General features: G+C 36.2%; 1 protein-coding gene across 16 annotated transcripts in view; it reads right to left on the bottom strand.

The window, feature by feature from the left end:
* Window positions 1-12,873, bottom strand: part of dlg1b (discs large MAGUK scaffold protein 1b) — a 181,761-nt gene that overhangs the window by 69,493 nt on the left and 99,395 nt on the right. For 9 of the 16 annotated variants that reach the window (XM_059502265.1, XM_059502267.1, XM_059502266.1 and 6 more), the window contains 2 exons: window positions 6,972-7,139; window positions 877-993 (listed from right to left, as the gene is read on the bottom strand). In XM_059502265.1, coding sequence (XP_059358248.1) covers window positions 877-993; window positions 6,972-7,139 — 285 coding nt within the window. The remainder of the gene's footprint in view (window positions 1-876; window positions 994-6,971; window positions 7,140-12,873) is intronic. The other 7 variants (XM_059502273.1, XM_059502271.1, XM_059502275.1 and 4 more) reach the window with 1 other exon arrangement.

Below are 12,873 nucleotides of genomic sequence, written 5' to 3'. Positions count from 1 at the left end.
TAAAGCATCCTGACACCATTCATGTGTGGGGTTGCTTCTCATCCAAGGGAGTGGGCTCACTCACAATTCTGCCCAAAAACACAGCCATGAATAAAGAATGGTACCAAAACACCCTCCAACAGCAACTTCTTCCAACAATCCAACAACAGTTTGGTGAAGAACAATGCATTTTCCAGCATGATGGAGCACCGTGCCATAAGGCAAAAGTGATAACTAAGTGGCTCGGGGACAAGAATGTTGAAATTTTGGGTCCATGGCCTGGAAACTCCCCAGATCTTAATCCCATTGAGAACTTGTGGTCAATCCTCAAGAGGCGGGTGGACAAACAAAAACCCACTCATTCTGACAAACTCCAAGAAGTGATTATGAAAGAATGGGTTGCTATCAGCCAGGATTTGGCCCAGAAGTTGATTGAGAGCATGCCCAGTCGAATTGCAGAGGTCCTGAAAAAGAAGGGCCAAAACTGCAAATACTGACTCTTTGCATAAATGTCATGTTATTGTCGATAAAAGCCTTTGAAACGTATGAAGTGCTTGTAATTATATTTCAGTACATCACAGAAACAACTGAAACAAAGATCTAAAAGCAGTTTAGCAGCAAACTTTTTGAAAACTAATGTTTATGTAATTCTCAACACTTTTGGCCACGACTGTACTGTACCCTCTAGTGCAGCATTAAACCTGTCTGATCAAATGTATTCAAATCATCATGGAATGATGAAAAGCTGCATTGACCAGTCACGCTGATCACATGGAGATGACCCACACCAGACCGCACATAACTGACAGCCATATGACAAACACAGAAGTGGCAAGCTGCAGGTACTACATCAGATGCACATAAAGATGCTTGCCAAGTCAGACGAGGGACTGTTACCTGGACGGTCACAGGACTTTGAGGGTACGGGTTGGAGAGAGGAGTAGTAGGAGGCGGAGGACTCTCCTCGTTCCCTACAGTGGACGGCCCATCGAAGATGCATTCCAGCGACTCAACCTACAGAGGGGCATGAACTCACTGTATTACAATACAAGCTTGACTTGAAAGTGCGAACAATTACATCATCACGAAAAGATGATAAAGAGAGACAGACAATTGAACAAATGGGAAGTAGGATCTAGAGCTAGTGAAATGTTCACCTTGACAGAATTTTGGGGCATCATACTGATGTTTTACAGCCTATGATACCCAAAAATGCAGTCCCTAGACTAGGCAAGCTCACTAGGTTCAGAAAAAGCCTGAGAGTCACCAAAACAGAGAGTTAGTGGTATGATAAGGATGCTTAAGTTAATGAAACACAGACCATATATACATATGATCACCAGGATGGAAACATTAATCCAAAATGGCAACTATGAGGACCACGAAGACAAAAGCATACTTTAAAACTCAACGCAAAATAAATTTATTTATGAAAAGACTCTTGGAACAGAATGCCATCCTATTACCTAACTGGACCATGCCAATATCACCCCCACCTCCATGAAAACCATTAAGAACAGCTCACAAACTAAATGAATAAATAATCTGATTCCCCACTTTCTTTAAAATATATCTATTTAAAAAAAATCTTGTTTTATGTTCAACAAAAAGTAAGAAATTCATACAAGTTTGGAACAACTTGATGACAATTTCCATTTTGGGGGGTGAACTATCCCTTTAATGCATGAACATAAAGCAAAGGAATTTATATTGATACATCATGACGACTAGAATGCAATGACTATTACAGAACACAAGGTGGCAACAGAATGCACCACAGATGAACTACCCTCTAAATGTTTCCTCACAAAGTGTCCTTATCAAATTCTTATATTATAAATTAAAGGGGTAATAATACCTAAGAGTGTCTACAATATAGAACAAAATAAAATAAAATACAAAAACAAATGTATAAAAAAAATGAGTGCCCATATTTAGAAATGTACTCTTTGTATTTCATATGGTTTTGAAGAACTTTTACACCATTTTTGTACCTTTACTGCACTTCAATATCTTCTTCTGTATATTACTCCACTTTGCTTGAATCACACTGCTTTGAATATTAATAAGCAGTAAAGCAGTTTTGTTAATGTTTTTTTCCAAATAATAAGTATGGAAAACTATTTAATAAGCTTCTAAGAATTCTTGTTATCAGTAAATTAAATGATTATTATAATGATCAAAATTACTGTCAATTCTTTCATAGATTAACCAATAGGTTTTGATAAAATTTTCAGCTTTTGCAATTCATTAAAATATTGAGCTATACAAAGGGCTGCAACTAACAGTTACTTTGATAATGGATTAGTTGGCCGATAATTTTTTCGATTAATTGGATTAAAACCACTATTTTCTTTATTTTATCATTATTTTAATCTGTTTTCCATCTGTTTAACGCGCGCAACTGCCGCTCTTTCAGTAAAGATTTGAAAGGCTTGAAAAATGGAAAGGCTTGCGGGAATTAGTAACATTTACAGATAAGGATATAACTGTTAACTAAAAGTTTTTTATACACACATATCTGTAAAAGCACCTGATAGGCAAGCCATTATGCTAATGCATCAGCTTGAAACATAAAATAAAGATTTCTCATGTTTTGGGCAGCTTGGATCACATACTTTTCCTGCAGGAGCTCATTCTGTTTCTTCCAATATTTGTAGATGCATTTTTTCCATAGAAATGCATTATTCAGTGCTGTAATTTGATGTGACCGGCTGAAGTTGACTAATTGATAATGAGAATCGTCATTAGCCACTAGGTGGCAAAAAGTACTGTTATCATTGAATTATTGAAAATTATCATTGAATTACTCATTCATTCAAGAAATTCATTCAAAAACGCTGATTTCACCAGTAATAAAATAAGGGAAGTATTTACAAGTGAGTCATTGAATCATTAATTCAAACTACTTTTTCATAATTTTTATATAAAAAATTGGTCCATTAAATATATTTAGAATACATATTAACGGGGTCATATGGTGTGATTCCAAGTTTTTCTTTCTCTTTGGAGTGTTACAAGCTCTTGGTGCATAAAGAAGATTTGTAAAGTTGCAAAGACTAAAGTCTCAAACCAAAAGAGATATTCTTTATAAAAGTTAAGACTCGTCCACGCCCTCCTAAAACGCCTCGTTTAAACACGCGCCAACGTGTCTATGTCACGATGTGGGAAGATTTGTATAACACCACCCAAATGTTCACGCAAAGAAAGATGTAACCTTTTATTCTCGCTGTTGCCATGTCGTGGAGACATTGTTTCATTGTGAAAACGAAATTACTTTGTTCATCCAAAAGAGGACACAACTAGAAATCAGTGTTTAAGTATTTACAACACTGTTCCAGAAGAGTTTATCCCAAATATCCAGATGTGTGCAGCACATTTTATGGAGGACTGTTTCCTGATCCTCGGGGAGAAGGCTACAAAGCCGTCTGTTCTGTCTGTAAGTACGTTTACATATGTAAAGGATTTGCCACTGATGATTCAAATTGCAAGTTTTGAGCAAGTTTTGAATTCTAGTTCTCGCGCCCCCCTGCTCTGCACATTTTATATGTTTCTCTTATGGCTTGAGATGTTTGTTCTATTCAAATGTAAGTGCCCTGCGATGTGGACATCACAGGATATTCCGCAATGATTCCAGTTCTGAGCAAACGTATATGTTCCATTCAAAGTGCATTGAAGTGTGCGAATTTGTATTTATTTACAGAGGTATATGATGTCACATTTGTCTGAATGTGAAGACGCTGCACAGTGTAAATCCATGAATGAATGTTCCGAAGTGAGGTAAACTTCAAAAGATTTCCCTGCTCAGGGAGAAGAGAGCAATGAACAGTGTAAAGACCATGTCAATGGGAACACAGTTCATGGACGGAGCTCACTTCTAACGAGCTGATTATCTGAAATAGCTGTGTTAACAAATAGAGACATGTGAAATATGCAGAACTGGGGGGCGCTAGGTCTAAAATTGAGAACGGCTGGTGTAGAGTAGCGCTTATTTGTTATTTGCGTTATTTGTTGTTTCTCCAATCAAAAATGCAGACATGGTTTTATGAGATGCAGCGCGATGCATAAAAACTCAGTATAAGTTATTATAATCTTTAATTATGTCCCACTGGATGCAACAAATGCCTTGTTTGTAATGGGTTTTACTGTTTTTGTCTTGTAGCGCCAGTGTTCTAACCGGGACACACACCACAGTTTGGCAGGGGGCGAAACTTTTGTCACACACTTGAGGCATTCGGCTAATCACAATGCACTAGATAACTGGTCAATAGGAGCAATCATCGCTTTTCAGACCAATGAAAAACAATGTGTTTCAGAAAGGCAGGGCATAGAGGAGAAACAATAATGCATAGTATGTGAAAAATAATGTTTTTTCTTTTACCTTAAACCGCATAAACACATTTCATTACACCAAATGCACAAAATATTTTTCTTTTTAGCAACACATCATATGAACCCATTAAAATGTTTAATAATTCAAATTAATTAAACACTTTCAAATAGACTGCAGCAATAATAATTTGTCACACATTATTTCTAGTTCTCTAAATTATTATTTTAAATTTTATATTATTATTTTAGATCTCTATTTGAGACAAAAAAAATATCAATTTATGCAGACTTGTGCAACTATCCCAAGCTGTCATTTTTGTTGTGTGTTTATTTTGTTACTGAGAGGAAAGCACAAAGCATGTATTTACACATTCATCTAAATGCCATTCTCAGCATCGGGATGTTCACTAACAGCAAAAAGGTGCTTGTTTATATTGAACTTCTTATTACCTCAAAGCAAACGAAAAGAACTTTCACCATGAGTATATCAGGACCTGTACATGACAGCATTTTTTGTCTTTTTAGTTTTGTAAAAATTCAGATTTGTTTGCAATTTTTATAAGCATGTCTTCAATTGGATTGCAGCTGGGTGGCCTGAATTACAGTTTGTAATACAGTTTTGGGTCACATTACATTGGGTCATATGAGATACATCAACTATTCAACAACAAAAATGTGTCAACAACTTTTTTTTATTATTGTCAATATTGTCAATAATGACTAATTATTTTAGCCCTATTCAGTAGACATTCATCACAATGTTCACAGTGTTTATAATATTAATAGACCAGGGTACCGGGGTATGAGCACTATTTAAAGCAGTGGTTCTCAACCAATGGTCCAGTAACTATGGGGCCTAAGCAAATTTCCAAGGGAGCCGCAGGATAACTTAAATATGCAAATTAATAAGTTGATATTAATATATTTAAATAATCTAATTTAATATTCTAATAATAACTAAATATTCTCTCATATTTATTTTTATTTTCTCATATTGTCTTTTTAATTTACCTTACTTTTTATTGAAGAACAGAGTTCTGGAAAATAGAAGAGAAATTCTTGAATCGCAAAGTCAATCATGGTTAATCTAATATATTAAATAAATTAATGACTTTAATTGAATATATGAATAAAAGGTTTGAATACAAGCAGCATTTCATGATTACTGCAGATATAACAGAAATATCCGCATACAGTGTGGCCTCATATGGTGGGGGATGGATTGGGTGCTGTTAGAGGGTCTCTAAGGAGATGCGGTGGTGACTTACAATAAGCCTGGGCCATAACAGTATTGCAAGGGTGTGTCTGAGATGGGCTGAGGGTATGAAAAGGTGCCAGTTTAAGCGTGAGCAGTAAAGGTTATGAGAAGTGGCAGGTGTTATTTCTCATCTGTGTTTTTTTGTTTTTTTGTCTGCTACTTGTGGCTTAGGCTCTGATCAGGACTGAGGGGGGGCTGTAGGATCATAAATCTAAAAGCAGAAGAGAGCACTGGAGCACAACAGAAGCAGGACGAGTGCTTGTAAATGTTCACAAATACATAACTACTCAAAGCAAATTCATAGTCTCTGGACACAGTCACCCTGCTGCCTTCCACTCAGCACACATAAACTGTGTTTCACCTTGCAAGTCTCTTAATTACTGTAACATGTCTATGACTTTAAGAACTACCGCGAAGTTAAAGAAAACGAAAGCATTAGATAAAAATGAGAAAGCTGATTTTTGAAATTTGTATATCAATCAATGCAAATAATCAAGATCTGCGATTATACCGATTAGATATGAATTGCGATCATATGTACATCAGTTTTTTTCTCCCCCGTTTTATTTACTCACACATATACTGTGCAGAAACTTTCAAATGAACAACAAACAACATTTCAGTCTTTTTCAGATATCAGAAGAGCTGGAATATAGCGCTCAGGTAATAGACAATTTTTTCTTCTTCATTTTGTAGCTCGACAACCTGAGAATTAAGTTCTAAGTCATTCATACAGGTTTGCAATGACATTAGGGTGAGTAAATGCTATCAATTTAAAGTATACATTTTAAAGCCGCTCATCTAAAAGCATTAAATACATGTCCTATATCTCATGTATAACTCTAATAAACGTTATGTCTTTGAAAGAAGTGAGGGCAGCAATACATGTCTTTTTATCCACTATGCCAGTCTTTCATATTGATTGATGTCCATTCAGCAATATAACAGATTATAAATCAGCCTGTGGGTCCTGCAAACCCCTCTGCATTTTATAAAGCACTCTGCACACTAATAATGAGATTTCCATTGAACCAAGTGCACTGGTGGATTATGAGCTTATCATTCTACTGATAGAATTACTTTTTTTTTATCCTGACTTAATAGTATAATTAAGACAAAATTATTCATTTTGATTGCATGTGGTAAAGTAAAACAACAAACATATTGACCATACAAAAGCAATTCTGATGGCTGCCTGTTTGTATTCTTGAAATAATCCAAAGAGGGAATACCATTCAAAAACCTAAAGGGTGTGTTTGTGTGTTGTGTGTGTAAAAAGTGGGGCACACACAGTTATAACAAACTGAATGGTAGAATTTGGACACTGAGGTGATCGACAACACATCAAATGTTAAAAAATGTGAACTGATCAGGAAGTCTAGATTCCAAGACCAGGCCCTACCTTCATTGGGGAGATGTGTGCATGTGCCACATAACCGTGGACGTTTTCAATCTGGGAGAGGTTCTTCTCAGCCACTTGAACCAGCTCTGGCCCAGGAGCCTCATCAGTGATCTGTGGCGAGCTCTGCTCCTGTGGAGATCCTGTGTCTTCATCATGGTGTCTGTACTTCTGCAGAGAACAACAGAGACCAGTTAGACAAGATGAGATGAATACCATGTTATAAGGAGATTTGAGACCTTTTGAGGCTTTAGTTTCCCTTTGACACCAGCTTGGTTTGTACTGATGGTTTGTGATTGGTTTGAACTGCAGTCACAAAATCCCTATATTCCAAAACCCAATAAGAATCCTACAGAGACAGAATTTTAAGCCACAAGCCAGAAGTGAAAGTTGTTCCAAAAGGTAGTTTACTTAAGTTTTGGAAGTAACAGAACTAAAATATCTGAGACATGTGGCCTATAGACAATCATAAACATGAAATCTGGAAGACGTTAAAGACTGGAGGTTTATGTTTTAGTTCATTGTAGTAACCAGTAGTCAGTGCAAAAGGATGGAAAAGGAATTTGGCTTTGGGGATGGCAGATACTTTAATAACTGAAATTTATGGAAAGCTTTGACTGAAAGAAGAGATGCATTGAAATGTTTGGTTGAAGGACTGTAGGAAAATCAGCAATCTCATGTTCAGCTGATACAAATACTTATGTCCTTACCCTGTTAACCTGGATATGATCTGAAAGTAAACATACTAAAAACACGAATAAGATTTAAGAACTGCAGTGAAGGCGAGACTTTGAGGGTAAGGACTTGTATTCAGAAAACTTAAGATACCCAGGACAACTTAGACCCAATAATGAGCCTAATATAAAGTTGTATAGACTCTTTAGAGCCTGAAACATTCTTTTGCTGACTTGCTGTATGATTTCTATGCATGGGAAAAATAAGCATCAGTATTTTTCAAAGGTGTTCTAAAAAGGTCACTTAATATTAAGCATTATCACTGTGTCTGGATAGAACGGTTTGGGGGAAAACAAAATCATCCAGCTCTGAAGGAATAAAATAAATAAAACTAAATAATTTATACTCCCTCATTTTTTATTTTTAGCTGAACATTACACAATATATACATTTTGAAGTATCATAAATGTTGTAATCAACTAGCCTATACTTATCCACATTTTTATTCTAGAAACACAGAAAACTCTCAAACCATACCCTTGCATAGTGCCTTCACATGACAATGAATGGGTTTCCCTTCCTCTAAAATGAACAGTGGTACATGCTTACACAGAAAGGTAGCTAATGAGCAGTTTCCACAGAGGCAGAGAATGGCCACAGTTGCTATGGCAACAGGTTTATCAGATACAGACTACTTCTCGCTATAGGTAAGCCGGTGATTCAAGCAGCCTTATTTAGAGCTAACACAAGGCTCAATTGTACCGGTTTACCCACTTTACTTATGCATTTACATTAAAAAAAAGTAATTAGGAATTGACACTGAAAAGTGTTTGGTTTTCTTCCCATTAAACATGTATACGAGAAAAATTATATATATCATCCACAATGTTTTGGAAAATGAAACAATGGGCTTTGAGGTCGACGTAGATAATCTTAACTCTCATTCTAAATAATCATTGCATTTGCTTATTAAAAATCATCTGTCCATCAGACAGTTATCATTCTTAAACAATTTCCTCTGCTTTTACTTATCTGTGCAAAATGTGCACATACATTACTTCCTCCCTTATGATCAAAGACTCAATCCCAAATAAATACATTATGTCAAGAAATGAAATATGTTGTCCATTTATTAGAGATTTTAACTGAAATTATCCTGAGAGAGTATCCAGATAAACACAATGTATAACAACAGATTTTCAAACCAGAGCTCAGGGATCACAAGAGGGCGCTGTGGGTTTCATATTTTTTTTTTGGGATATTGTAAAGCTTTAAATTTGGAATTGTATTTATTTCACATATTTATGGAACATTATTTTACATCTTTATGTTATCATGAGTATACATTATTTATATGCAGAAAATACATAGCTGTAAATTGAATCATTTTAATGAATATAATTAATGTTTGAATGCTTCGTCACAAATCAAATGTCCCCCAAAATTAGGGGTGGCACGGTTCAACCTTTTCACGGTTCAGTTTGTTTCACGGTTTTAGAGTCACGGTTTCGGTACAGTTCGGTATGTGCTATGTTTATGGAAAAACCATAATAAAAAAAAAAAAAAGAAAAGAAATATTCTATCCAACTACAAGCAACAGCACAAATAAATACAATAGAGTAAAGATACAAAGAATAAACAGTGATTCTCAGGTTCTTGTTTTTTTAAGGTAGGTCTAGCATTACTTTTTAGGTACAGAAATTGAATAAAGTAATCAAATGTAAAACAGCATTGCATATTGGACTGTATAAATTAAAGATTATTCTTTATTAAAGTTACAAAATCTTTTCAATCAAGAGTAGTGATTGATTACTTTTTTGTTGCTGTTCGACTGATATAAAGACCGTCACTTTAAGAGAATGCACTAATCCGGCTACGTCTGCTATAGGATACTTACCAAGACGGGCATTTTGACATAATTTTTGTGTGAATGTGTCCATTTACACAAAATACTTCATTTGTACACATTCTGAGGCACGGGTTTGCGCGCTTCGGATGAGTGCACGCACAAATCTTCTCACTGTTCATGCAAGCTTGCGTCCTTTGGCTCATGTTTAAACTGACAAAGATTAAATTATTTTAGGTTAAACACATATTAAAGGTCCCGTTCTTCGTGATCCCATGTTTCAAACTTTAGTTAGTGTGTAATGTTGTAGTTAGAGTATAAATAATATCTGTAAAATTCTAAAGCTCAAAGTTCAATGCCAAGCGAGATATTTTATTTAACAGAATTCGCCTACAAAAAAACGACCCGTTTGGACTACATCCCTCTAGTTCCTGCAGTAATGACATCACTAAAACAGTTTTTTGACTAACCTCCGCCCACATGAATTCACAAAAAGGGGGGTGTGGTCTTGTTGCACTCCGACAGAGAAAAGGAAGAGCTGCGTTTGTGTTTGTCGCCATGTCGTAGAAGCGGTGTTATTTTCATCTTGGAGTTCAATCACCTTTGTTTGGCCTTCCCAGGGACGCTGTACTTGGAGATTAATGGTTACAATTTGTGTTTAACTCGGTTCCTGAAAATTATAGTCCACATGTAAAACTATGTGCAGCACATTTTGCTGAGGACAGCTTGCTGAGGACAACTTCCTCAATCTCAATCAGTTTAAAGCCGGATTCGCAAAAAGATTATTCTTGAAAGACGGAGCAGTTACCTCTTTGTCTGGAGAAGGCGTTGTTTATGGACCACAACCGGTAAGTGTATTTTATTATTTAAATTGGTGCGTTTAACAGTTTCTGTAACTTATTACATAAAGGGCAATGCTGTTTAGCTTTGTTAACTAGATGTTAGGGCTGTGCAAAAAAAACTAATGCGATTTTCATGCGCATCTCGTCAGTAAAAACGCTCCTGTGAATATAAGTACATCTCCAGCACATGCTCCTGCCCACTTGCTTCTCAAAACTAGTCCAGTCGCGTTTCCAGGAGGGCAGCCTGCGCTCAGCTGCTGTCGAATCACAGCACAGGAACCGCAGGCCCAATCAGAACTCGTTACGTATATATGAAGGAGGGACTTTATAGAACAAGAAAGTCATCAGCCCGTTTTTATGACAGTGAAAACAGCGGTATACAGATAGGAGAATTGTGTGAAAAATACTGTTTTTTTACACGCGAAACATGAACATGTTATATTGCACACTGTAAACACAATCAAAGCTTCAGAAAAGCGCGAAAAACGGGACCTTTAATGTGTGCTGCTCAGGTCTCAACTGTGCAAGCGTGTGCTATCAGCACCAGAGGTGGGTAGTAACGAGTTACATTTACTTCGTTACATTTACTTGAGTAATTTTTTGGGGTAACTAATACTTTTCGGAATATATTTAAAGATGGGTACTTTATACTCTTACTTGAGTAAATTTTGGGGGAAAAATCTGTACTTTTACTTCGTTACTGTGGGCCACGCTCCTCTCGTTACTTTATCTTAATGCAATAAATGTTATAAATGCTTCAGTTTATTCCAAACGCGCCGTCTACTTTTCTCTGGGCAATGAGCGATGCCCATTCGCGAATGATTCATTCTTTTGAGTCAATTCTGTTCAAAGGCTTGATAAAACCAATTGGCAAACGAGTGAATTGGTTCATGAATCAGTTTGAATGAGTCGTTCAGTTCTGCCGCATGCACTGAGAGTCTCTGAAGCGGTTCACTCGGAGTTGTAACGTTTAAGAACAGCAGCGTTGAAAACGTGGCTGGAACTGCACTGAATTGAAATCTGCAAAGGCTATTATTTGCTAGCGATGGAGATCCTTATTAGATGAACACCGCGTGTGCTGTCTACTGTTTAACAGGTAATAACTTGGGCTACATTCGATTACAGTACACGATACCACTGTGACATTAGTTTGTTGTACGTGTGTGGCTTATAACAGAGGGGAGTCAAGTTGAATGCAGCTTCCAAAAGACAAAAAATAGCCGATTAAGATTTTATTAATTTTAATACAATCACACCGGTGCGAGTACGTTCAGCAAGTCATATCACCAGCTGCTAAATTCAGATCTGTGATTGCTTGCTGGCGCTGAGCCAGAGATAGATGTGTTTTTACAGCACTGCGCATTAAAACCAATCACACATGATTCTTTGGGGCTTATTGAAGCATTGGCCAATCAGAGGCGTTCAGATGAGTCATCGCTAAAATGCTGGTGCTTCCTTCACTCGCTCGCTGACTGAATACCTCTTTCTGGCGAATTCTCTCGTCAGAAACAACAAAGTGCAGATGTTTGTACGAATCTATAATTAACATATTGATTTCACAGTGTTAACAGTTTCAGTGATTTTAATGGGAGTTTCTGAGAGTGATTGAAATCTTGACTGTCAGTGAAAATGATGTAAATATCTTTAATAATGTAAATGTTATTTGCTCTCTTTCTGAACAATGAAAGATTAGTAGCAATATTTATATCACATTAACTTTCAATGTTAAATTCACATTTAATATAAAGTCAGTCGTATTAAAAATATGTTATGGCATGACACCTATATCTGTTACTTAAGTAAACAGACAGGGTTTTATAATAAATTACATAAATTGGAGTAAAGGCTGATACATTACACGCACACATACATTACATACATTTTATCTATAAATAAAAATAGGCTCAGTATGTATGACCCAAAGTAACTAGTAACTAACTACTTGAGTAGATTTGTTATCCGATACTCTTTTACTCTTACTCAATTAACTATTCAAGACTAGTACTTTTACTTTTACTTGAGTTAATATTTCAAGAAGTACTTTTACTTTTACTTGAGTACAGTTTTTGGGTACTCTTCCGGGTGATGACAGAATAAATGCCAGCATACAGCATTCGCATTGACAAAGAGTGGATGGTTTGTCCAAGTTTTTTTATTATTTAATAATTAATTATTTCTGCCATAATTATTCTAAAGCACCATTTTACAGAAATAGTGTTTAAAGAATAATGTTAAAGTGAACAAAATATTGGTAATTCTTACCTTACGCTCATAGTTTTAAATAGAATACATAGCATCCGGTCGGTCGATCGCATATGGTCTAGCCACAGATGTTTACAAATTTTAACGCATCCAAAGCTCAAAACAGATCCGAATTATACACATACTCATATGATCGGAACTCCACGCAGCTCCCGCACTACTATCCATTTGAAATTAATGACTTCCAGTCTGTCGCTTTTCATTCAAAAATAGTGGAGATAGTGGAAAGACGGCTTCAGAGATGTGGCTTACACGTGAGGCTGTAGTGTGAATGTGTCCC

This window comes from Carassius carassius, chromosome 20 (assembly GCF_963082965.1).
Source record: "Carassius carassius chromosome 20, fCarCar2.1, whole genome shotgun sequence".
Lineage (NCBI taxonomy): Eukaryota > Metazoa > Chordata > Actinopteri > Cypriniformes > Cyprinidae > Carassius > Carassius carassius.
Note: the sequence above shows the minus strand (reverse complement) of the source record. Positions and strands in the feature narration are given on the sequence as shown.